Source organism: Camelus dromedarius, chromosome 11, assembly GCF_036321535.1.
Source record: "Camelus dromedarius isolate mCamDro1 chromosome 11, mCamDro1.pat, whole genome shotgun sequence".
NCBI lineage: Eukaryota > Metazoa > Chordata > Mammalia > Artiodactyla > Camelidae > Camelus > Camelus dromedarius.
This window is the reverse complement of record NC_087446.1, coordinates 2,774,110-2,800,073: the sequence shown is the minus strand read 5'-3', so window position 1 is coordinate 2,800,073 and position 25,964 is coordinate 2,774,110. Positions and strand designations below refer to the sequence as shown.

The following is a 25,964-nucleotide window of genomic DNA, read 5'->3' as shown; positions in this document are numbered from 1 at the left end:
CCGGTCTCTCTCCCTCCCCACTTCTCCCCGGGACACGAGGGGCAGCCCACGTGGGCACAGCCTCGCTCAGGCAGGTAGCGGTGCGCACGCTGCAATGAAGCAACCTTGCCTGGACGTCATTTTGCAAGTGTGAGTAGGAGAGATTCTTGGAAATGGCAGTGTAATTTTACTGGATTTTGCGGAATTGCCCTGCGCTCCACTCTCAAGTAGGGGACCCCGGTCCCCTGTCCTGACACCCACACCCCGCGTCTGTGCGCGTCTGTCAGGGAAATTGTTTCTTGACGTAATTTTTGTGCTCTGTGCTTCTCTCTCCGTACGTGAAGGGAGCCAGCCGTCCTTTCACATGCTTAGGAGCTGTGTGTTCTCCTCTGCTGCAGGCTGGGTCTTTTGCCCACTTTTCTACTGGGCGGCTTTTCAACATTAGACAAATTAATCCTTCGTAATAGGCGTTGCAAGTGTTTTTTCCTGGGTTGCCATTTATCTGTGACTGTTGACAGAGGTTTTTGCCTGGCAGACGCATGTTTGTAGTGTAACCTGCCTTCTCCTTTACCGTGTGTCTGGTCTCGCTCGGAAAGGCCCCATCCGGCCCCAAGGTTCCGAACCCCCCCCCCCACGGCCCCCTCGGCTCCTCCCCTGTGTTTTACCTTCAAGTCTTTGGTCCACTTTGAATTCGTGTTGGGAAGGAGTAAGGTGTGGCCCCAGTGTCATCTTTCTCCACCAAGCTCTCACCTGTTGAATGACACGGGTCTCCCCTCCGACCGAGAAGCCCCTCGCCCCAGTGGGTCTGGGTCTGTTTGCTACATTCTAGCGGGTTCCGTGGCTCTGCATCTGCTCATGTGCCACCGTCAAGCTTTTAACGTGACCACAGCTGCGTTGTGTTTTACCAAGTGGCAGGGCTGGTCGCCCCTCACACTGCTGGCTTTTCAGAATTTTCCTGGCTCTATGACTTATTTTTAACTCATAAGCCTTAGACTCAGTTTGTCTTGCTTCCTCTAAAACCTTTTCAGGGGAATCACACTGGATGTATAGATTATTGTAGAGTTTTGTCTTCCCTCTCCCCTCCTGTGTAAACATGGCCAAATACACGTGTGTGCAAATAACATACTGCGTACATATTTGACGTATGCATAAGACTTAGTGTTTTAAAGTGTACAGTTCAGTGGCGTTAAGTACATTCACACTGTACTTAATGTGCAGTCAGTGGACACCCATCTCTAGAACTTTTCCATCTTCTCAAACTGAAACTGCCCCTCTCAGACCCCCGCTGCCCAGCCCTGGCCCCACCACCTGCTTTGTCTCTGGATTTGGCTCCTCTGGGTACCTCGTGCAGGTGGGGTCGTGCGGTATTTGACTGTTTGTGACCCACTTATTTCACTGAGTTTGGCGTCCTCAAGGTCCACCTGTGCTGTAGCCCATGTTAGCACGTTCTTCCTTTTTAAGGCTGAATTCTCTTCCCTTGTGTGTAAGAGACCACGTTTTGTGTGTTCCAAATGGGCCTTGGGTTACTTCCGTGCTTCAGTGATTGCAACTTGTGCTGCTGTGAACATGGGTGTGCAGGTCTCCCTTCGAGTCCCTGCTTTCAGTTCGTTTGGACATACACGCAGACTTGGGATTGCTGGATCCCATGGTAGTCCTATTTTTAATTTTTTTGAGGAATTGTGCTGTTTTCCATGGTCCCCGTGGCTGTGATTTGTGCTTCTGGTCGTGCGTGCTGAACATCAGGCCGGAGCGCTGGCTGAGAATACAGTGCACCTGCAGCTCTGTGGCTGGCTGCGCCGGACCCCTGCGAGCCTGGTCCCTGGCGCCTGGGCCGCAGGGACGAGACTTCTGCCTCAGGTGGCTGTGACCTCCCTCACTGAACCTCAGTTTCCTCCTCTCATTGGAAGGGGAGGCACCGTAATAGTAGCAGCTGAGGCTCATTAAGTTCTTAGTGCATGTCAGGCCCAGAGACAGGCTTGGGTGCGAGGGTCCCCGGAGGCTGGCACGTGAGGATGAAGAGAGATGAGGCCTGGGAGCAGCAAACGCACTTGTTCTCTGTGCAGCGTGGCTACTAGTAAAGTGACCGTGGGTGGGTGCTCTGCCCTCGCCCCTCCCACCAGTGCATCGGTGTGTCCTGCAAGGTCCACATCTGCCGGCCTGGCCAGGCCGCCCTCCCTCCCCTGCCTGGCAGCCAACTCGAATGGACCCCAGCGCCCGGTCTGCTCCTGCCTGTCTCAGTCATTTCCTTCTGGCTTGTTCTGGTGTGAGGGCTCTGTCTGGGGTGCCTGCCTCTGCAGGGCACGGCCGGCTCTGTGGTACCACTGCCCGCGGTGTAGCCATCACCTCCTCAGAGCACCTGTCCTGGCCCGTCACCTCCTCTGCATCCTGTTCCCAACTGCACCTGTATGTAGTAGGTGCTCATTAAACGCTCGACTGGCTCGTTACTGTTACTCCTGGATGTGTGGTGCTCACTTCCATTCCGTTCCTGATCCCTGCCAGATGGTGAGCCGCTGCCACGGTCCCCGGCACCAACGTGCATTACAGGCGCTCATTGAGCTTGTCTCGTTTAGCCGCAGCCCACTCTGCCTCGGCCCCGCCGGGGGAGCTCATGTGAGAACCGTCTGCCACACTGGGCGGCTGCCTGGGTGGCTGCCTGGGCGGCAGGTGCAGAGAGGACCCAGAGGTTTGTTTGTTTTTGCTGGTTTTTCCTTTTCACTGGACGTGAGCTCTGCAGCGAGGGCGGCCAGCCGAGCCCCTCTGCTGGCAGGCCCCGGGCTCCCTCCTTCCTGGGCCAGCCCAGTGGGAAGTGTGGGTTGTGCCCTGTCTGCGCAGGGTGGAAAGCCTTCGTGGAGACAACCCGCACTGGGCTGGGAAACATCCCGGGGATCGGTCTGCGGGTGAGTCCAGGGGGCCCCGGGAGGGAGCCCTGGGCCTTGGCTGGGCCACGTTTAAGAAAAGAAGAAAGCTGCTGTAGGCAGGGCATTTGGAGGCAGCCCAGGGCTCTTTCCCCCGGGAGTTGATTAAGGCCACGTGGGTGACTTTGGTGCTAGATTTCCTCGGGGACAGGATGGTCTTCAAAACACGCCTCCCTCCCACTGCTTCCCTCCCAGGCCGCGTGCTGGGCCCAGACGCTGAGGCGGGGCGGGTGGGGTCCCTGTAGTTGAGCTGAGTGCTCTGGGGACAGGGAGGGGGTGGGGGAGCCTTCCTGGGGGGAGCGGCAGTGCACAGTCTTGCAGGGTGGATTGGGGTGTTCCAGGCGGAAGATGGTGCTTAGGGCAGGCTCCTGGCTTAGTGAGGTCCTTTTCAGTGTGCTGTTTGTCTCTGCAGAGCGGGGGCCCTGCCTGGGACCTCAGTGTGGGTGGGGGCCTCCAGTGATGGGTTACTCAGAGCTGGCAGCCGGCCCCTCTGCCTTGGGTGGGGTGCAGAAGGTGGAGGGCGGGGGAGGCCCCGGCACACGGCCCAGGTGGGACGGGCCAGAGTGGACTGCGGTGTGTGGGACTCCCTCACTGAGCCGCTTCTGGCCTCAGGCTGCTGGCCTCGCCGTGGACGACTCTGTGCCCTCACCCCTTTCCTAGAGAAGACGGGACGGTGGCGAGGCCCTCGCCCGAGTGTGAGTGGCGAGGCCACTGGAAGGGGGTCCCGCGTGCTGAGCCTGTTAGGGGCCGGGGAGTGCTGGGACCTGCTTGAGAGTCCTTGTTCTGCCGGGCACTTACTGCCTTGAGGTGAGGGACAGTAAACCATGGCCCATGGCCCAAACGTAGCTCTCCGCTGCCTGTTTCTGTAAATAAGGTTTCACTGGCCCGGAGCCACACCTGTTTCACAGCACAGCAGAGCTGAGAAGTTATGACAGAGGCCGTGTGGCCTGCCATGCCCGAGACATTCACCGCCTGGCCCGTCACAGAGCAGGTTTGCCAAGCCTGGTGCCATGTCCTAGTGCATCTGGGGAACACCCTGCTCTCAAACAGCTGCGAGCTGCAGCCCCGGTCTGCTTTCAGGGTCTGGGCCAGGGCGACGGCAGGAAGTCATGACTCTGGGAATCCAGAAGGTATTTCCTACCAGCTCTCTCCTGGCTGGATCCTCCAAGTCCTGAATGCTGAGAGTGATGGAGAGAGTTGAAAAAAAGAATGCCTTCGCCAGAAGTGAGTTCTTATGTTTCCTGTTGCTTAGTTTATTTGCTTAGACAGCAGTTGGGCTTTTATCTACCTGCTCCTCTACGGTAGGTTTTCCTGTTAGCTTTGTTTTGTTTAAATAAACATCTGTGGCCAGTCTGCCAGGCTCCCCACTCAGTCTCCTGGGCAGAGGGGTGTGTGAGCTGTCGTGCAGCGTGATGGATGTATCAACAGAGGCATGTGCTGGGGAGGGTGGGAGGCTGGGGCTGTCTGACGAGGCAAGTACAAGCTCGAGCCCAGTGAGGTTGGTTTATGTTCCTGATGGGGCCCTCCTCTCGCGCCCTGCCTCAGCGTCCCCGTCTGCCAAGCGGTGTAACAATAGCTGTCTCCTCTCTGCGCTGCAGCCAGGACGTGCGGCCCCCGGAGCGTGGAGGCGAGCTTGTTGCCCGTGCCTGAGATGCGGGCCCGGCAGGCTTCAGGGTGCGCGGGAGACCTGGGGGCGGTGAAAGCTCAGAGCTGGGGATCTCCTCGCCGTGAGGGGGCCCCGCGCTGCCGCCGTAGTAGCACGTGGCACAGCCCCGACGTTCCTGTCGGACCATGCTCGCTTGTGGGTTGCAGCCCTGGCTGACCGTGGAGGGAGGGTTTCAGCAGGAAGCAGTAGAGCGAGTGTGAGGGCCGCTTGGCTGAATGGAACGTACAGGGAAGAGCGAATGTGTTGCTGTTGTTTGTAAGCTCGCTGCACATCTTCATCACTGAGATTTTTATAAATGTTTGTACGTCTGTGCCCAGAGGTCTCGGGGTGTTGCTAGGTCGTGCACGGTCCCAGTTTGCAGAGGAGGGGAGGGCGGCTCAAACCGGACCCCCTCAGCTCTCCTCTTCCTGACCTGCGTTCCCGGGCCACCCTGGCCATTGGGGGGTCACGGAGCCCAAAGCACTCTGGGCAGCTTTCCTGTTACCGCGCAGGAAACTCAGCTCCTGGTACGGGGTGGGGGGGGGGGCGGGAGGGGGCGAGGGAGTCTGGCCTGAGCTGTGTAGGAGGGAAAGCCCCTGAGGAATGCAGGCCTCCTCCTGGGGAAACGTCCGGCTGCTGAAGCCTCGGAGTTAAGCTCTATAGGCGTTTGTGGGTTCAGGGACGCTGCTTCCCCGGGGCTTGAGGGGCAAAGTCCGACGCTGGCCCTTTGAGGCATCCGTGGCCGGGTGGCTCTGAGCAGATGTGGGCCTGGCCCTCCCGGCAGGGCACTCGGAGCCCAGCCCCGGGGACCCTGCCTTTGTGCACCGTCCCCTCCTTCCCCAGTGCCCCGAGCCCGCCGGCCCTTGGCCCTTGGCACTGCCGGCTGTGCCTGCCCCTGCCCTCGGCCGTGTGTGCTGACAGGTGGGGCCGGGGGCGCAAATCCCAAACGAGGGGTTAGCTGGGAGTTCCAGGACGCCAAACCAGAAGGACTAGTGGAGCTTGAGGGGTACTGGGAGGAGAAGGAGCCAGCATGGGATGCCCCAGAACCGGAAGTGCTAGGCACTCCTGCAGAGGAACAGTTGTGGTGGCCAAAGGACTCTGAGGGGCTCAGGAGGGCTGGAGCCCAGTGTCAGGGAGACCGGGAGCCCTGGGAGGGGTTCCAGCCGCCGAATCTGGTTTCCTGCCACCTGGAGGAGGGGCTCTGTGAGCTGCTGTGGCTGCCCGGACCTGGCTGGCCGGGCAGGAGGGTGGGGTGGGGGCGAGGAGCACAGGTGCGGGGCCTGGTGTGGAGACGGGGCCGACCGCCTGTAGGTGGCTGTGGGGGTGATCACCTGGGCACCGGCTCCTTCCAGGGTTCTGTTTGATGGTCACAGATACCATCCAGTGGGAGGGTCCGCTGAGGCTCCAGCTGTGGGTGGCAGAGTCGAGGTTTTACTGACAGGACATCCCACCGGCAGTGGACACTGGGGGAGGCTGGTGGGCACGGAGTCAGCATAGCCTCTGAGCATTGGGGGTCCCCTTGACTGTGCCCAGCCCGGCAGGACCGAGGCGTCGATCCGGGGTGAGGGTGGGGCTCCCTGACAGGCCTTGAGCTTGGGGAGACCCATGGGTCATCGGGTGGAACCAGAATCTTGAGCCTGGCATGAATGGGGGGAGTAGTCTCATGTGCCTCCTGGGTCTCGGGCACCTGGACTGCTTCTGGGGGTCGCCCTCCATGGGGACCCCAGGCGGGCCTGGAGACATGTGTGTGTTGGGGTCCTTGGGGTTCATCTTGTAGGGCTATGGGCTTTGGGGTGTCAGTTAGGATCGGGGCTCTGAGGCTGTCTTCCCGGAGGACACAGACCTGGCAGAGGGCTGGGTGGTTGGCTGGGACTGGCTTGGGGTGGGGAGGAGGGAGGGGCTCAGTCCTCGCCCAACATGTGTGACTCCCCAGGAGTGTGATTTAGGATAAGCACTTCTTCCTTTGGGAAAACGGACATAGTTTATCCTGGGATCTGCAGAAGAGCCACCAGATAACCAGGGATGAAGCCAGGCCCTGGCTGGCCATCCGGGTGCACACGGCGGGTGGCGTGCACCGTGCATCGAGGGAGAATCCTGGGACCTGGGACGTGGCAGGCGCTGGACCGGGACCCACTGTTCTCTAAATCTTGGGCTGGGAGGGGAAGTAAAGTCCTTTGTGGTTTCCTAGTCCAGAATTCCCTGAACACTGCTGCCTTTGTGTGTCCAGGGGCCTTTCAGCGGGTTTCCAGAGCAGCGTGCTTTGTGTCCCGGGGCCAGAGCTGGCCTCAGTCCTGCGTCCCGAGGGCCTGGAGCCCAGTGGGCACTGCCTGGAGCCGGGGGCCGCTGCCTGGGCCTCCGCACAGGTGCCCCACGTGGTGCCTGCTCCGTCTCGCTGCCTCCCTGGCCCTCGGTTGCAGATTCCTTGCAGGTGCGGCGGCTCTGAGCAGGGCTCTGGAGTAGCCGCAGGGAGCGTGTCCCACGTGGAGGTACAGGGACGGGATCGGTCCCAGAGCTTCAGGCGCCAGGGCAGCAGATCCCACTCTGAGGGGCCGCTCCACCTTGAGGGGTGGGTGTGCAGGGCACCTTTGGGTGCACGTGGAGGGGCTGGTTCTGGGGAGGCAGGCTTTCTCCCCGTGGGCCGTGGGGCGTGGGGGCTGGCTGGGGAAGGGGAAGGCTGGGCGGGTGCTGGGGAGGGGGAGACGCATGGAAGCACCCAGAACGGGAGGCGCAAGTGAGATTTGTCGTGACGGCGTCCGCTGCCGCCGGCCCTGTGGGGAGGGCCCCGCTCTGGGCCACACTTGGTGTCCCTTGCTGTCCGTGGACCACATCCATGTCGGTTCTCTGTCTTCATCTGAAAGCTGGGGGTGACAGGGTTGAACGGTGTTGCTGAGATGGTGTCGTCCTGGTGTGGGAGAGCCCGGCGTGGGGCTGTGATGGGGAGGGCTTCCCCACCACCCCGGACCCACCTGGGAGGGGCGGTCGGGTGTCCTGGTGCCTGGTCCTTATTGGAGAACAGATGGACTGCTCGCCTTTCCAGGAGCCCAGGAGTCTGGGGCAGGATGGGGGTTGGTGGGGATGGGAGTAGGCCCTTGGCACCCCCTGGCTCGGGTGGGCTGTGTGTTCAGATGGCTTCACTGGGGGCTCACGTGAGCAGGCATGGGGAGGGGTGGGGTGAGCTGGGGGCTGTGAGCTGGGGCCCGCTGGGTAGGGCAGCGCGTGGGCCCCGTGCTGGGCGTGAGGAGCATTCTGATGGTAGCGGGTGGACACTCGGTGCTTTGTCCCCTCGCCCCTGGCGGCCTCCTTTGCTTGCTCGGCTGAATCGGGAAGGAAGACGGCCCCAGCCTGCAGGATCGTGAAAGCCCCAGACGGGGGACCTTCTGACCAGATCCCAGTGTCGGAGAGGAGTGTGGCTGCGTGACACGGGCAGCTCCCCTCCCGGGAAGGCAGCCCGCCCCGGGCCGCCCACCCTTCCACCGCCTTATGACGGATGCTGCGTGATGAGGGGCCCCTCAGGTCCTTTGGAAAATGGAAGGAAGTAGGTTTACATGCCAGCACTTTCTACCTGGTTTATTTTTATTTTTCAAGTTAGAAAAGCAATGGGAGCATGAGTAAAACAAAAATAGCAGTGGGGAAGCGTGACAGGACATTTGGAGAGAAGTTTACGGCCTCCCACGAGCCTCCCTCAGGGTCCTGTGTCACCTGAGGTCTCTTTAGATGCCCGTTGGCCACCACGGTGTCCACGGGGCAGCAGCATTTTATAACTGCCTCTGTGACCCCAGGGACACCCCGTGAGTCCTTGCAGCGCTCAGAGCCCCCGCCCGGCCGCCGTGCTGCCAAGACGCTCGCCGTTGTTCAGCTTGCTCCTGGGACGCGTCCCGAGACGGGGCATCACTGTCCGAAGGGCGTCGGTGCCAGTGTTGGTGCTTCCCGCCGCCGCCGCCGCGTCCCTGGCTTCGGATTCCTTCCCAGGGAAGCTGCAGGGTTTTGCACGAGTGCTGGTAGCTTTCCTCCTGCCGGGACTCCTCTGCTCAGGGAGTCTGTGCGTCGTCTGTGTACCGAGGCCTCTAACTTTCATCACCCTGTTCAGGTTGTCCTACAGCAAATATGCTAGTTCTCATACACTCTTTTTGCTACAGGTGTCTTCTGTTTCATTGCATTTTTTTTTAAAACAAATGGTAGTTTACTTTTGTCCTGTTGACAGTTAGAGGTTTGTTGTTTTTTTTTTTTACCTTTCATTAGTTTTTCAGTCTCTGAACGTAGACCGTCGCGCTCTCTCTAGGGACTTGATAAGCTCTCTCTCTTTTTTTTTTTTTTTTTTTTAAAGTTTACTTAACCTTTTAGGCCCTCTGGAGTGCACAGCTCCTGTACTTGGATATCATTTCCAGGTGGCTGGCTGTGTGCCCCCTGCCCGCCACGCGAGCAGGGACACTGCCTCCCCCAGCCCCATGGCGTTGCGCAGGTTCCCCTGGGTTCCAGGGAGTGGTAGGTTTCATGTGGCTTTTGCTCCAGGGCCACGTTGGGCCACCTTAGTGTTCCACGTGGGGCCCGAGAAGCGCCTGTCCCAGGGGCTCCTGCGCTCCTCCTCTGACGTGCCGCAACCTCCGTTGTCCTCGGAGACCAGAGCGAGCCCTGGGTCTTCCTGACCGGGTTTCCAGAGCCCCCTCTGTGAGCAAGCTTTCTTGCCCTGAGCAGTGGTGTGGGTGGAGTGGAGGCCCCTTGGAGGCTGCAGACGGGCACCCTTCCTTAGGCTGTGACTTAACATGATTTAACGGTCTGAGCACCTCCGAGCCTGCCCCGTCCAAAACAGGACGTGCTTCTCCCGCCTTCGCGGTTCTCCGTGAAGTACCCCAGCTGGGCAGCGAGGGCCGAGCTGATGGGTTCCACCCTGCTCACCCCGCTTCCTGCCCGCCTTGCGCGGACATCATCGTGCTGTGTACTGGGTCCAGGCTGGGTGTCGGGCGCTCGTGCGTCACGTTAAAATCTCGGGGTGCTTTGGCCTGATCCGTGTGCTGCCCGCTTCAGAGGGGGAAGCTGAGGCTCAGAAAGGTGGGGAGTGGCGGGACGGGCTGTGAGCCCTGGCGTGTCCAGCATCCCTGCCCTGCGGGGTCTCATGGAGATTGAGGGCCGGGGTTCGTGGGAGCTCCCTGACCTGCAGCCCCGGGCCAAGGGGCATGTGACTGGGGTCTTCGGAGTGAGGCCGACTGGACAAGCAGCAGGGCCTCTCACACCCTGCCCCTGAGCCTTCCTGGCTGAGTCGGGGCAGGGACGCGGGGAACGGGGGCCCCACTGCATGTCCGTCCTGGTGTGCACGTGTGTGTGCACGTGTGTGTGAATGTATGTGTGCCCTCCACGCCAGCACAGCCGCCCCCTCTGCTGAGCCAGCACCAGGGTCCGGCTGCCCTCCTGCTCCAGGCTGGGCCCACCTCTATGCTGGGAGGGCCCACCCAGAGATGTGGCTTCCTTCTGCCCTGCGGGGTGCACGGGGGAGTTAGCCTGGGTAGGTGACAGAGGTCCGAGGTCAGCAGCCACCCTAGCCAGGTGGGGGTGACAGGGCCCGGGCCTGGTGGGCACAAGACGGGCACCTGTGGACCTTGGGTTCCCTGAGTAGTGGGACTGGCCGCTCCCCGAGGGCAGTGCTTGGTCCCAGCCCAGGGCTGCGGCCTGGAGCCGCGTGTGGGGGGCTTGTGGGTGCATGGGCAGGTAGGTGGCCAGCAGGCGACTGACCAGGTGACCATGCATCCCTCTTCTCCTCTTGCAGGGACCCCGACCGTCATGTTAAGGTAAAGCAGAGGGGCTCAGTGCTGAACATGCTAAGGAGACTGGACAAGATCAGGTTCAGAGGTCACAAGAGGGACGACTTCCTCGATCTGGCAGAGTCTCCAAACGCCTCGGACACCGAATGCGGAGACGAGGTGCCCCTGAAGACACCTCGGACCTCGCCCCGGGACGGCGAGGAGCTGAGGGACCCTGTGAGTACGCCGTGCGGGCCCTGGGACCAGAGCATCCCCCTCCTCCGTGTGGCCACAGACCCTGGGTCCCTCGCTGCAGAATGGGACTGTCCCCATCCTCGGGGGCCAGTGGACTTGGGTGGACTGTGTCCTGCCTGGGCTGGTCTGACACCAGTGGGGCTTGCTCCCCCTCGGCCCCCGACCCTCTGCCCCCCAGTCTCTCGGGTGGGGGCTTGTCCACAGATCGGGGATAAAACAGCGTTTCCTTTACCCAGCATTTGTCCAGAGGCTGGATTTCTTTCCCTTCCTGGTTGGTTTTCTGGGTGGCTCGCAGACTTCTCATGCAGGAGTGAGGCTGCGGCCCCAGCCTGGCCCCTGGGAGGTTGACCCAGGGCGGCCGAGGGCACTGTCTGGGAGTCGCTGGGTCCTCAAGCCTCTGGCTGGTCTGTCCGGCCGTCCAGGGTGCACATCACCGATCCCGGCAGCTGGCTGAGCCCAGGCTGCATGTCCTCAGCCCACGAGGGAACAGTGGCTCCTGCAGGCCAGGCAGTGGCACCCCTCGTTTGGACGGTGGGAACCCTCCACAGGGCCGGGCCAGCCCTGCCTCCTGGGAGCTTGTGTTTGGTCAGCAGGCGTGTGGTAGGGAGGGCGGGCTCCCTGTGGCCCACTCCTGGCCCGGCGTGACCGCTGGGCTCTCTGTGCTGAGCACAGCTCCCTGAGTCCCCCGCGTTGCCACCGAGGAAGCCTGGAGCCGCCCATCACCCGTGGTGGGCGACCTTGGAGTGGACACCGGGTTTGGTGAGCTGTCGGTTCCTCCCCGAACACCTGAGCTAGGTTTTCTTTCCAGATGTGGCGGAGCGCTCGCCCCTCCTGGCTCCCTGCGTCGTTCACGCTGTCTAGCTCCTGCAGGAACGAGTGGTGACAGGCGGGGCTGGGCTGCAGAGCCTGGCGGGGACCCCCGCCTGGGCTTCCTCTGACCCCTGCAGCCGCAGGGCCCCGTGCTGGACCAGGGCCCCCTTGGTGTGACCCCCAGTGTAGTCTGGCAGCATCTACCTGCCCACTGGGACGTTGTGGGGGTCGCAGGCACTGTCCTAAGAAGAGGGGTGGGACCAGCTGTTCGGCAAGGGCCGAGGGCAGGACCTGAGGGTGGGGGGCGAGCTCAGGGTCATGTGTGTAAATGCCTGTCACACTGACTCACTGCACACCCGCCTCCACCCTTGCTTCCTCCTGACGCTTCCCTGGCTCGCTTCTATGATGGGGGATGGGCTCAGCATCCCACAGTGGAATGTGACGTCCTTCATTTAACCTCTGCTCCCAAGGGACACTTGGTGCCCCGAGCTCTTGGCATTTGTCACTCTCACAAGCCTTGTGCCCACGTGGCCCAGGTGGGTGGGCTGGGTCCAGGTGTCTGTCATCCTGGTGGCCGTCACCAGCCACCCTTCTGTGGTGTGCGCTGCGCCCTCGTGAGGGGCCCGTGGCCCACGCCCTTGCCACCAGCACGGGGTGTCTTGGGTGTTTCTGGTTTGCCAACCCAAGGGGTGGGGAGTGGCAGCTCCGAGTGCTTTTAACTTACATGGTTTTTACGAGGAGGGAGGTGGGTCATCTTTGCCTGTGTTGACATTTTTTTTTTTTATTTCTTTTAAATTGTGGTAAAACACCCATAATGTAAAATCGAGCAGTTTAAATAGTTTTTAAGTGCACAGCCCGGTGGCGTTAAGCACATCCACAATGTTGTTCAGCTGTCACCACCATCCGTTTCTGGAACTTTTTCATCTTCCCAGAGTGAAGCTCTGTCCCCACCAGACACCAGCTCCCAGCCTCTGACCCCCACCACCTCCCTCCTGTCTCCGTGAATCGACTCCTCCAGGCCTATCACGAGGGAGCCTGGGTGCTTGTCCCCTGTGATGGGCCTGTCTCAGCACCGTGTCTTCGGGGGCGGTCCTGCTCTAGTGTCAGGATTCATTCTTATTTCCTTTTTTGTGGGCGATCAGTGTCCTGGGGCAAAGGCGGTGGGTGGACCCGGTGGTTGAGGGTAGAATCCAGCCCCCACGGTGAGAGGACAGAGGGAGGGAGGGGTCCCAGGAGGCGGGGTGTGCAGGGCTACAGTGGAGCAGGTGGAGTGATGTCCAGGTCAGTGTGTGGCTGGGCGGGGGGGGGCATGGAAGAGAAAGATGGGGAGCCCCAGGCCACGGTCCACCGAGTGGTCAGTGTCAGGCCAGTAAGATGAGGGGCGCAGCAAGGAGGAGGGGACTGGCGCCCTAGAGTTGGGGGCAGAGGCAGTGACCCCACGCACAGGGAGGCAGGGTGGCAGATGCCTCCAAAAGTCGGGGTGGGAGGGGCTGCCTAGTTGAGACACGGTTCTTGGGAAGCTGGAGGACGGAGACGCGGCTGGACCCGCTCCCCAGTTCCATGGACGTGACCCTGCAGCCTTGGTGGGCTTGTTCATTCAGGTCCCTGTCCAGGCCCTTGACCCCCAGCTGGAGAGGGGTCTGAGAAGCGGTCAGCTGGAGAGACCCCGGGGCGCGCAGAGTGGTTCGGCCCCCAGAGTTTCAGAGCACCACCCCGGTGCCTGCTGTCCCCATCGGCGTCTCCGCCAGCTGGTCGGCTGCCCAGAGCCGGTCCTCACCATCCCAGCCGTCCCGTGGGTCCCCAGCCAAGCTGCTATGGCTTCGGCACCAGGTCCAACTGAAGCCATGAGCGTCCCAGGCCCTTGTGGACCCGGGGGCCCCTGTGAGGGGTCCTTAAAGCTCTGGGGCAAGTTCCAGAGGAGTTTAGTTCCAGCAGCTAAGAGGCTGATGTGAGTTACAGCCATCTGAAGACGTGGATTAATGTGTCCAGGCGGTGCCTGCAAACTGGGGGTCGCCCTCCTTGCTTTGGTGAGGAAGTTGCTAGCAGCATGGAGCCCAGTGTCCTGTGACTGAATCAGTGCAGGCCCTCCTTTCTGGGCCAGCCTCTGCCCTCTGGTCTGGGGCCACCACCTTGGCCATTGCGGTAGGGGATGGGCAAAAGAGGGACAAACTCATCTGCTGGGGTGAGTGGACAAGTACGCGCCATCTTCCCTGCGGCAGGGCGGGGGGTACCCTGCCTTCCACCCACTGCCCCAGTCTCCCCTTACCTGTCCTGCCAGGCCTGGGGGGTTGCCCGGTAAACAGAGCCTGGCCCCTGCCCTCTGGGAACCAGAGCAGCTGGAAGTCCAAGAGGTCAAGTGTCAGGCAGGGCTGCTGTAGACTTACCAGCACCCATCGATTCCCCGGTGTCAGCTTCTCCTTCTTGGGCTGTGGCCTCAGAGCAGACGACATGTGTATGGAGAGGTCCCCAGGGCTGTCACGGGCCCTGTCCAGGCTGCGTGTCCCCTTCCACCCTCACCCAGCCTTGGAGGGTCGTGGGGACCAAAACTAGGGAGTCAGACCCCCATCAGAGGGTGGGGCGCTTGGGCACTGCCCCTCACCCGGTCAGCAGCGGGAAGCGGTGTGGGGTGACCGTGGGGGTGTCGGCTGTGAGCTGGTGTGCCCTGGCTCCTTTCCAGGGTCAGTGGTGGCCTGTAACCAGAGCCTGCCCTGGGCCCGTCGGGACAGAGGGTGGTGGCTTTAATTAGCCCTCTGTGTGACAGGACAGGGCCCTGTTTGGAGTTTGCTCACCTCGGAGCCTGGCACGTGGCCACGTCCTCGCCCACCTCCTGGAGTCCTGGTGCTCCCGGGGCGTGAGGGCTCAGGCCCTGTGGCTGGGCCCACCCTCCTCCAGGGATGTGGCCATGTGGGCCCGCGCAGATCTCCGTGGTTTCCTGCCCTCCGCAGCCTGAGAGCCGTACTGTGACCATCTGGAAGCTCGGTGTCGCGCTTCCGGATTTAACTCATTATTTCTGAAAGCCGGGCTCGCCGGGGCTCTGGGAGGCCCACGTTGTGTGAGGTGTCCCTCCCACCGGCAGGTGGAGCCGAGGCAAACTGGTGCGGGTCTGAGGCAGAGCTGGCGCTCCTGGGCCAGGAGCCCTGTGGACCGGCCCTTCCGGACAGGGGGTCCCGGGGTGCCCCTTAGAGACGCAGAATGTGGACGCAGAATGCGCCCAGGCAGCTCCTCTGAGCTGTTGGCGTTTTCCTTCTAGGCTGGTCCAGGGACCCTCATCATGGCTGCAGGAGTCCAGGACTTCAACCGGACGGAGTTTGATCGATTAAATGAGATCAAAGGTCACCTGGAAATCGCCTTATTGGAAAAACACTTCTTACGTGAGTACCAGTCGGGGAGGGAGGGGCAGGGGGCGCTGCTGGGTCGTGACTGCTGTCACTGGGCTCACGGTGGGGACGTCCCCACATGGCCTCTTGCCTCCTGCGTCTGAAGCCCTGCGCTCCTGTCGGCACAGCTGTGATGTCCTTACTCTCGAGGGGAGAGGAGCGTCCCGGGGAAGGAATGAAATGTCCCCTGGAAACTCTCGTTGCTTTAGTGAGTCTGGCGCGTTGCAGCGGCTAACTCGGGATGTACCAGAGCTGTTGGGGGGGTCTGAATTTCGCTGTCCTGTTCTGTTCAGTTTGCACATCAAGCAGGGAGCCGGCGGGTTTCTCTGCCTGTCGGCCGCAAGCATGGGGTCCCGACATGTGTGCTCTGACCATCGGCCCTGCTCCTGGCGTCTGGCCTCTGGGTGGTGGGGACAGTAGAGATTGTTCTGGAAGGGCTTTGGGGCTCCTCACAGAGACGGTCTCATCTGATGTGGTGTCTTTCTCCTCTCACCGCCCCCTGCGTCCTCCCGCTCTACAGCTGAGGAGGCGGAGGGGCCAGGGCTGAGGAGCGCGACCTGCTGTGAGGTTAAGTCGTCTGCCTTGTGGGGGCTTCCACCAGGCAGACCTGCCCTGAAGCCCGCGCACGTGGCCTGCTGCGTGACAGGGTTTCAGAGCTAACACGAGGGTGCGGGCGATGCTGTTAGGAAAAAAATACCAGGGGAAAGATGCAGCTTCGGCCCTGAGTGCCCGGAGCCACCGGGAGAGCTGCCCGGGCCCAGGAGGAAGGGCCCACGCGACTCACCTCCCTTCAGGTGCCATGCCCAGCTAGGGCGTCCCTCTGATGCTTGGGACCAAGCAGCCACACCCTTGCTTGCCCACAGGCCCCATCCTCTGTCCCTACCTGAGTCCTTTCCTCCTGTCCTCCCCCTTTCGCATGACAAGTGTTGTCTGAGCTCTAGCCATGGGGACCAGCATTGCCGCCCCTGCCACCCGTGTGGCAGGTGGACCCTCGCCTGCAGACGGAGGCGGGTGTCTGAGCTGCGTGGGGAGACCGCAGAGGTGGGCCTGCCTTCTTCTCCCAGGCGGGGGGCAGCGCGGCTCTCACAGCATCTCTGCGCACCACCTGCTGCTCCGCCTTCCCCCAGATCTGTGCTTCCCTTGGCGAGTGTGCCTGGTCACGCACACGTGTCGGGGCATTGCCTGTGTGCATGCCCGTCTGTGCCTTACCAGCCAGCGCTCAGCCGCAGGGTCCTGGCCCCCATGGTTCTGAGGGTGGCGCAGTGGAGCGACTCAGTCCAAGGTGGCCACTGAGCTGGCTGGGGAGACAGGGCCAGGCTGGGTCTGCCCGGACTGCCCGGACTGCCCGGACTGCCCGGCGCTGTGGGTGGTGGGGGGCCTGGTACCTTTGACCTTGGCCTGTGCTGAGCTTCTGCAGGGAGGCTCACTGGTACTGCTGGGGCCGCTGTGTGGGGCAGCAGAGCTGGGCGGACCCTGCTTGAGGCATCCGTGTGTGCAGCCTCATGAAATTGCCTTTAGTGGGTCAAGCGGAGAATATTGGTGATTCGTGGGGCTCAAGGAACCAGCAGAGCCAGGTGCTCTCATGGAAAGGGGAAGGGTCTGAGAGAGCATCTAGCAGGGACCCCTACCCGCCCACCCCCCCGGCTGGGGAGGGCCAGCGTGGGGTCTCCAGGAGAAGGGGTACCAGGCAGAGGTGGGCAGCGGGTGTGTCCACCAGTGAGGTGAGTGGGCAGGACAGCTGTGACCCGCAGGGACACTGTCTGGGGCGACCTGACTCGTGTTGAGAAAAGAAAAAGAGGCAAGAGGCCGTCTGTCCTTGGGTGGGCGGTGCTGGCGTCCCTGGGTGGCCGGTGCTGGCGTCCCTGGGCTGGTCCTCACGGTTTTACCAGAACAGTGTCCTGTTTCACTCCTGGGGAGCTCGTGTCGTACAAGTGCAGAGTTCCACTCTGACAGCCCAGGGGGTGGTAATGTTAGGCATTCTTTCTTAATTACGGGAAATTTCAAGTGGATCAGAGTGGAGGAAGTCGTGTAACGAGCCTTTGGATTCGGCAGGAGTCGCCGGCGGCCAGGCCGGTTTCCTCTGCGCTCCCACCCCGGCCCTTCCCCCGCAGGCCGTTTGAAGCAAATTCCAGGCAGTGTCCTGTGACTTGCTCTGTAAATACTGCAGTAGATGGCTCATCACGTTTATGAACGGAAGGCCAGCATCTAGTAGCACAACTGGAGGGCAAAGAGCCCCACGGTTTTCAGGAATATCGCCGTACCCAGCTTAAGCCCCAGTTTCCCCAAACGTCTCATCATTTTTTGGCAGCTCCCTGGAGTCGCAGACAAGGCCCTACGCTGTGATGGGTGGGCGTGCCTCTTCTGTCTCCTACTCTGCCGGGTCTCCCCGCTTCTCCCTTTGCTCTTTGTGGAGGAAGCCAGGCCATCTGTGGGGGACGTCCCCACCCTGGGCCTTGCTCAGGGCGTCCCCGTGGCCCCAGCACGTGAGCCAGCGTGTCCCCCTCCCTCGGTGCTGCTAGAGGGGTGGTCTGTGGGGGACGCCCTCCTTGGTGGTGGTGGCAGCTTCCCTGAGGTGGGCTCTCACTTCCGTGCCACCACCCCGGACGTGTGACCCCCATGCATCACCTCATTAGCAGCTGCAATGGCCGTTTTCTGCTATTCTTTCTCAATTTATTAACCAGTGTGTTTCTGAAAACCTAGCTGTTTGGTATAGTGCACATAGGGAAGGCAGGGGACACGCTTGTCCCTCCCCTGTGTATCCCGCTTTCAAAACAATGGCTTGGGTCTCTACTTGGAGCCCCTCCCGGGGTGACCTGCGCGGGGCTCCGGCTTTTGTGGGGGGTTTTGGCGTCATCACGATGAGACTGTGGATTTAAACGTCGTTAACGAGTCTCAGTCGCTGTGGTCATGACCTCAGCGGGGCTCAGGGAGACCACCCGCGGGCTGTGACTGTCTCGCGTCTCCTAGTGGTGAGACGCAGGGCAGGTGGGATGCTGCGTCCTCAGGGCGACTGACCAGGGGGTCTGGGGTGCCATGTTGTCCCCACCCGGGCTGTAGAGAGTTCTTTTAAAAACTAAATTTAGTTTTGTAGGTATCTAACATTGTTTTCAGGGTGTATGCGGAGAACTCGAGTTTCTCTTCCTGTCCACCCCCAGCCCCCTCCCCTGTTGAAAACCGGGTGTGTTTTCTTTGTACAGTTTATCTTTCCATTGAGTTTTTGTAGAAGCAAATACAGATCTGTGGCTACCGTCCCGCTTGGATAAATATCAGCACGTTCTCACTTCCTGCACGCTGACGTGGCGGGGTCCTCGGTGTCCGGGGTTCCAGCTCCGCCTGCCGTGTGGCTGTGGCCGGGGCACCTGGCCGCCCCGCGCTCCCTGTTGCAGTCACGGGTTACAGTAGCTGCACTGCCTCCGATCTGTCACAGCTACCGGTGGCGCTTGCGCGGCCGCGCCTCGCGTGCTCGGACGGCCCTTGTTTCTATATGCTGAACGTCTGGCGTGATGCCCTGGACCTGATTAACAGGAAGTCAGTGTCCAGAGAGGAGTGAATTCCAGGAAAACCTGGTCAGAGTTGGAATTTGCATGGGAGAGCCTGCCTGTCCCTTCCTCCACTGTCTCTTCTGTCCCAGTACCCCGGGGAATACTGTGTGTCAGAAAGGACGCCGTCAGCCCCAGGGACCACCGAGGGGTGTGAGTTGTCGCTGAAGCTGCCCCGTGTCCCGAGGTGGCTGCCCGGCCCTGGTCTGCGGAGGGCGGGGCTGGCTTCTCGCTCCTGACCCGGCCCCAGTGCGCAGGTAGCTGTGGGCACTGAACCGTTCAGGGCCGGCGCGCCCCCAGCTGTAAGACGCCTAAGTGGTCGGTGTTAAAATTCCATTCAGCTGTCTGTGGTACCTTCCCCCAGGAAAGCAGGCCATTACCCTTCACGGAGAAGCGGAAACAGCCCCAGTTCACAGCGGCTCTCTTCAGTCATTAAGTACTGAAGAGCACAAATGGTCCCGACAGGCGACGGCGGAGCGCAGAGTGGGGGTTGAAAGGCGCCTGGCTCGGGACTGGAGGCAGGACCCTAAATCTGTTACAGCCGCCCGTAAAGAAGTGAAAGGCGTCGTACGTTTGCATTAGCCTGAAACACAGTCCAGCTGTCACTGCTTCTGGAGCACACGCACGCGCTGGTCCGGTTTCGGAGCGGGAGCGTGCGGCCCCCTCACCTGCTGGGCGCAGGCTCTGGGAAGGGAGATTCTCAGCGCCACCGGTTGCAGGCAGAGGCCTTCCCCAGAATGACCTGGCACAGTGTGGGTCACGGGGACGTGCGCAGGGGCCTGCTGGCCACTAGGCTAAGCCCCAGGCTCCGGGCCCATCTTCTCCCTGTGCTGACGTGAAGGCGTGGGCTTCTCCCCGGACACGCTGGAGGGGCCTCCCCTCAGCGCCCGCCCTCGGGTCTTGCTCCGTTGTGTCTGGGCCACCAGCACTGGTACGGGCACACTGATGGTGGTTCCTGGAGAGGGTGGCTCAGGGAGAGTGGCCCTTTGCTCCTGAGCCACGCCACACAGCGCAGGTCAGCAAGGCCGGCTGTGACCCCGTGCAAGGGCTTCCGGCAGCAGCTGGGCAGGGACACGAGTGGGAGGTGGCTGTCTGCCTCCAGCGGCCTGGAGGGCCTCGCTCTGGATGCTGAGACTGGACAGAGGGGCCCGGAGGAAGGAAGTTTCTGGGCGCCAGCTGGGTGACTCAGGCTCACCATTGAAGTCTTCTGGAAACAGAATGGGGCAGCCGCTCAGAGCTGGCTGGTGGCAGGTTTCAGGGTGGGGGTGATCAGAGATACCTGGAGACCTGGCCCTTCGGAGCTGGGCCTGCACATGCCCCTCGGTGGGAGGTGGGGAGGCGGCCTGGGTTTTTTTTTAAACTCTGCTCCTCCTGCTTATTCAGTCAGCGGCATCGAGCTGGGAAGATGCAGCCGCAGTGCCAGAGACGGGTCGGCGGTTCTGCCCCGGAGTGGTGTGCTTAGGAAGTGGTTTCTGGCCTTTCGTGAGGATGGCAAGTGGGTGGCCCCTAGACGGGAAGGGGGCAAACAGATCAGATAACTGGCCGATGAAGACAGAGATGACTGCGTGTCCGTGTCATGTAGAATTTATCTAGGAGAAAAAAGGAAGTTGGCCCTTCAGAAAATTTCGCGTCTGACCCACTGGGCTGGCTCAGAATTTCGTATTTCTAGGTCACTCCTGCTGCCTGGTGAGAACCTGTTATTCACTGTGGATGTCCGGCCCTGCCTCCTGGCTGGACTGAGGCGAGCTGACCCCACCAGCCCGGCCTGGCTCAGCACCCAGCCGAGCACCTCCCCAAGTGCTGGGCTGGAAGGAGGGGCAGGAGTGGGGTGAGGCGTGGTTCCTGGCTCAGCGCTGGCCGGGACCCCAGAGCCCAGACCTCAGCCGTCAGATCCGTGCTCCGTGGCTTGCTGAAAGGCAGTCAGCGGTTCCCGAAAACCAGCTGTTCTGCATGAAGACGCTGGCTGGGATCTTGTTTCTTCCTATTTTACACAGGAAGCATTTTAACGCCCTCCTCCACCACCGAACCCCCATTTGGTTTCCTAAAATGTATCTGAAACGCAGTGGTCGGCCAGCAGCCAGCCAGCAGCCTGGCCTGCTAGAAAGTAAGAGCTTAAGCAGCTCTGGGTCCAGTGACCGAGCCGTCGGTGTGGTGCTGGACAGCGTGTTCGTCGTCCCATAGACGTTTCCCCTGCACCCGGCGGCGGACAGCCCGCGGGGCGTCAGTGCTGTGGAGAGATGCAGCAGACGGCGACGGCAGAAGCCTGGCCTTTCCTGTAACAGACCGTTTTCCCCAGGGGTTGCTGCGAGTGAGGGCTCGCCCTGGGCTCAGGGCCTGATACCCCCATGTTGGGAGGGCGTGGCTCTGCCTTCTAGAGAGGTCCGAGGTGAGGGCAGGGCGGGGGGTGGATTGGACTGGGAGGCTGGGAGAGTCTGGGGAAGCTGCGCATGGAGGTGAAGCCACAGAGCCCGGGATCAGGGGGCCTCCGGGGGTGCAGCCCTCCCGCCCGGCCAGGAGGCAGCATGGGCTTTGCGGGTGGTCCCTGCGTTTGTGCACCTGGCCGGTGGGAGGCAGTTTTATTTAAGGATTACCACTTGATTTTTATTTTTGGCTGTGGCTGGGCCTGTTGAATTCTGTGCCAAGAGGACTCCTCCTTGAGAGTTTACTTTTTCAGGTTTAAAAATAGCCTTGAAGCCATCTTCCTTTTCCCAGTGACTTCCCTGGGGCTGTGGCCCTGTGGCTCAGGCGTAGGTGGGCACCAGCCAAGGCGTCCCCTCTGTCTTTCCCGCAAGTCAGGGTGGCCGTGGGCTGATGGGGGTGCCTGATGCCACTGGTCAGCTTGAAGGCTGGGCCAGGCCGGGGGGCCAGCCAGCCCTTCGTGGGCGAGTGCTTCCAGAAATGCTTGTGCTGCTTTCTTGGGGTCAGGGCTCCACGTCGGTAGCTCATTTTGCCTCGTCCCTCTGAAAGCAGTGGTTTGTGGAGCACCATTGTTGGGGTCCTTGGAAGCTCCTGTTAGAGGGTAACCTGGCTTGTTTGGATCCCAGGCTGCACAAAGGGGGCATTTTGGATGCAGAAACCAAACTTAGAAAGCCAAGACTGACAGCTGTGTGTCTGAGGGCCCCTCTGGGCTCACAAGCATCGCAGGCCTCCCCCACCTTGCCGTTACATCCTGTGGCCTGATGGCTCCTGTGGGAGGTGGGTGGGGACAGGCTGCATCTCCCGGAGCAGCCCTGGCTTCCGTTCCAGGCTGTGCACTCGGCTGCCGTGCTCAGCTCACACGGGGACCCTGCTGAGCTGGAGCCCAGGGAGGGATTCATGAATGACCATGCCAGCGTCTCTCTCCTGGGTGCACGCTCCACTCTTGGAAGGTTTGGGGGTTCTGAGTCATATCTTGGGCAGGCATTCTGGGTCCCCTGGCCTCCCGTGGGCCTCCTTACCATCCCCCGGCCGGCCCCGGCCGTCTGCCAGGTCAGCAGATGCCACAGCCGGCACCAGGCCTTGAAAAGGAGAGAACCATCAGGCTGGGAGCTGCGCCACGTGACCCGGGCACAGCGGCCCCTCCCACCCGGGGCTGTGACCCCTGGTCTGATGCGCTGGGGTGTGGCTCCCACTCCTGGGGACCCCCGCCCACGAGTTAGCCATCAGCAGGTGTGAAACAGCCTGTGTCCAGCCCACCCGCGTGGCTGCAGAGGTGCAGAGAGGCTCAGGAGAGCAGCCGTGAGCGTGCTTCCATCAGGATGGCTTGTGGAAGGTCCCAGGCTCATGCACACCTGACTCCAGGATGTCCCCTCCACTGGGGCTTTTCACTGCCGAGAGTTTGGAGAAGTCAGAGGAAGCATCGATGGGGGATTTCATGAATCCTGCTTCAGGGTATTTGGGGATCAGCCAGAGGTGGGGAGGAGAGAGAAGGGAGGCAGGGGGCTGGCAGGGGCCCCGCACTCCCCGGGGCCATTTGACCTGCTGAGGGAAGGCTCTCTGTTTCATGGCTTGTGGGTTCCCCCGGGAGTGGGAAGACCCTCTTCAGGCCATGTGGAAGGAGGGGGTGTCCCTCCCGCCCTCCCAGGGCCTGCTTGGCCCCCAGTCTTGTGCCGGGGGAAGTGTGGCGAGCAGTCATGGCTCCCCAGAATGCCCGCGTCCTGATCACCAGAACCTGTGACTGCGGCTCCTTGCACTGGTAGAAGCGGCTTTGCAGGTGTGATTAGGGGTCTGAGATGAGAATGAGCCTGGGTTATCCAGGTGGATCCGGTATCATCACGAGGTATCATCTCCCTCTGTGTGAGAGGGAGACAGACAGTCAGAAGTCAGAGCGATGAGGTCGCCGGCTGGGGTCACCAGCCAAGGAACGCGGGCACCTCTAGAAGCAGGAGAGGGCCGGGAAATGGATTCTCCCCACAGGGAGCCAGCCCTGCCCGCACCTGGACTTGGGCCCCCATTTCAAACTCTGACCCCTAGAACCGTGAGAGGGCACGCTCTCACACTGTGCCTGTGGTCATTCTTCGTAGGAAGTTAATAGGGGGGATGTTTGAGGTGCTTGCCGCCTGGCCCTGTGTGTGGCATTGCACCCCCACCCCCCCCCTTCGTGAGACCCTCTCAGCCCCCGACAGATGGAACAGGAGCACACGTGGTCCAAGGTCCTGGTTGGGGGGAGCACTGCTCTGTCGCCGTGGCGTCTGCAGCAGGTCGGAATAGAGGGTCCTGTGCTGAGGCCTGGAGGGGCCAGTTCTGCAGCACACGGCGTCCAGGACCCGCAGCCGGAGGCCGGGTAACTGCCGAAGAGGCCACGATTTAGACTCTAAGGTTGGAGGGCGACCCAGGGGCAGGGGAGGCCTGCGTAGAGACCTGGGGGCCAGAAGCCAGCTGCCACTCGCCCTCACAGCCTCTGGACGCCCTGGGTCCTGCTGGAGGCTGGTCAGGATGCAGCCCCTTGAGCGAGCAGCTCGGCACTCTCTCCCCGGCAGGGACTCGGCCTCGTGTTCTTTGTCCGAGAAGAGGGTGAAGGTTGTGCAGAGTTGTGTTGTCTCTGCTCTGTGCAAGGAGCCGCCCGCGCTCTGCACTGTAGTGACCTAATGTGTCACCGAGGGAGCGGGCCCGTGGCACCCACTGTCATGGGGTCTCGTTGGTGTTTCAGGCCTAGGGAGAGTCGGGTGTCCTCGCGGGAGCTGCTGCTCAGGGAAGAGACTTGGAGGAGAGAAACAGTCAGAATGCCGGTCGGTTTCATTTATGGAGCTGTCTCTGTGTCACCAGGAAAGGAGGCACCTGGAAAAGGCGGGAAGTCTTCTTGTGGCTTTGCTGGGAGCTGGGACGAGTGGATTTGCCAGGCTGTGTCCAGAGGTCCTTGTCTGCGGGGTCACTGTCCCCTCACTGGCTTGGGTGCGGGGCGGTGCGAGGAGTGCGGAGAGCAGGGCTGTGGGTCTCCTGGGAGGAGGGAGGAGCCTGTTGGTCTGGGTTCCGCAGAGCTCCCACCCTGGGAAGGCCCAGGAGAGGGAGGGGCAGCTGGAGGGGTGAAGGTACCTGTGGGCAGGGCCGAGGAGGCTTTGTCAGGGAGCCCATGGTAAAAGGACACGGCCTGAGACCCCCTGTGTTCACGTGATGGGACCCAGCTGCACCTGACCTTTCACAGGAGGGAGATGTGGGGAAAGGGGTTCAGGGGCGTTGTGGAAAATGTGGTTTCCTGCTGACGACGCTGAGGATGGAGGAGGCGTCTGGGGCTGACTTGACCTTGTGATGGAGCCGAGGTCCACAGAGGCAGCTGGGGTGCATGTGGGTGCTGGGGTTCAGAGGAGCAGACGGGAAAGCACCGAACACCCTGACTGTGGCGGTGTGGGATCCCTCACCTCTGTCCTCCCCACGTGAAGCTCCCTGGCCTGTGAGTCCAGCCAGGCTGGTCCTTGGGGGCGGCTGGCAGGGCTGCACGAGCCCCCCTCCGCCCCACAGCCGAGCCTGTGGCCGCTCCCCCCGGGACACATCTCTGAGGAAGCTCCCTGGGACCTTCACGCACTTCTCACCTGCTAAGCCTTGACTGAGCACCTACTGTAAGCCAGGCCCTCTGTGGTGGCGGGGGGTGGGGTCAGAAATGGGTCCCACGGGAGGGGGTCTAGCCACACCCTGCAGGCACTCAGGAGGGCAGAGGTTCTCCACGTGGTGCCAGAGCCCCGGCTCTCCCACTGCCAGGGAGTGTGAGTCCTTTTGGAAGAAGGCCCAGGGCCCCACCTGCTGAGGCCAGCTCTGGCCCCAGGACAGGAGAGCTGCCTCCCCAGAGTCCAGGGTCCAGCAGGGAGCTGTGTCCCATCTGGCTCTGGGGCCAGTTCACCCACGTGAGGTGGCCGGGGGAAGCCCCGGACGCCCACTCTGGGCAGGGTGTAGCACTCGGTCACTCTCGCACTGCCAGGTTTAGTGTGGGGCCGAGTGGAGGTCCCCGTGGAGGCTGGGGTTCCTGGGCTGATCAAATGTTAGGGCTCTGGACTCCTGATTGCAGAGTGGCTGCTGCCACCTCGAAGCAGGTGCTGTGTGTGCAAGGACGTCACAGGTGGGGACTCTGAATGCCTCGACTCCTCAGGTCCCTGGGAGCCCCGGTGTAAGGGGGGAGGCCGAGGCCCGAGCTGTGGGGCTGGCGTGCCTGCTGTCCAGATGACGATGTCCTTCAGGTGCTGATGACCTTGTCCTGGGCGGTGGTGCTGTTTGTTGAATCCCTGCCGTGGCCCTCCCCCACCCGGGTGTCCCCCCGCCCAGTCCTTGGCCAGCCTGGTGCGGGTGAGCTGCCAAAAACCTGCTGTGCTGCTCACCGCATCTTTCCTGGCTGCCCCCGAGCCAGGCTGGGTCCTGCGCTGTCACAGACAGGGAAGCAGACGGGCCGTCCCTCTGGAGCCCGAGTCGGGGGTCCTGCAGGTGAACGTGACTCAGGAGTGCGGCTTGTTTACCGGGGTCATGTTTGCTGAGCCCGCCTGTGGAGCTGGTCATCTCTAGGATTCTTCTCCCAGCACCCAGGGAGGCCCTCTGTTCCCAACAGGAAAGAGCAAGACCCGTGAGAGAAGACGACAAAGGGCTTCATTAGCTTGGCTGGGGAAGGAGTGTCAGTGGGTCTCCCCGGGGAAACGGCATCCGAGTCTGCACTGAAGTCAAGGGGCACCAGCACGTGCAAAGGCCCTGGGGCAGGATCAGACTGGGGAGGCATTTGGAGACATAAGAGGGTTCCTGTGGCTTGACCCCAAAGAGGCAAGGTGAGAGGAGGCGCAGAGGGAGTCGGAGCCAGGAGTAGGGTGGGGCCTCAGGCTGGATTTGGGAAGCCCCGGCCCAGTGTCAAGCAGGGAGGTGTCAGGTTCTGATGATGTGTGCCTCCGGAACCTCTGACTGCTGTTTGGAGGCCGACTGGGGTGAGAGCGGAGCTGGGAGCCAGTTAGGAACCAGGGTGGGGCTGGAAGTGAGCAGCACGTATGGATTTGGGGGGGCATGGAGGAAGAATCCGGATGTGTGTGGGGGTGAGGTCCTCCCATCTGCACCTGGCTCAGGTCCCCTCTGCTGTAAGTTGCCAGGCTGAGATGGGGGCGGGGCAGAGCCCCCTCTGTGGGCTTCCAGCAGCCCTGGAGCAGGGGTCCTCCCTCGCTGCTTGGCGTGGGTGGACTCTGCTTCTGAGTCTTAACTCAGAAGTGTCCCCAAGGCCCTAGGCAGGGGCCGGCCCCTCCTTCCTGATCGCCCTTTGTGTGGCCCCTTTACAG

General features: G+C 61.7%; 1 protein-coding gene across 2 annotated transcripts in view; it reads left to right on the top strand.

Annotated features, from left to right (window-relative positions):
• Positions 1-25,964, top strand: part of GRAMD4 (GRAM domain containing 4) — a 68,574-nt gene that overhangs the window by 19,710 nt on the left and 22,900 nt on the right. Inside the window, exons 1-3 of one of the 2 annotated variants that reach the window (XM_064491355.1) lie at positions 7,050-7,105; positions 10,298-10,508; positions 14,587-14,707. In XM_064491355.1, coding sequence (XP_064347425.1) covers positions 10,347-10,508; positions 14,587-14,707 — 283 coding nt within the window. In that variant the 5' untranslated portion in view covers positions 7,050-7,105; positions 10,298-10,346. Of the gene's footprint in view, positions 1-7,049; positions 7,106-10,297; positions 10,509-14,586; positions 14,708-25,964 lie in introns of those variants that run through there. The other variant, XM_031463472.2, reaches the window with a different exon arrangement.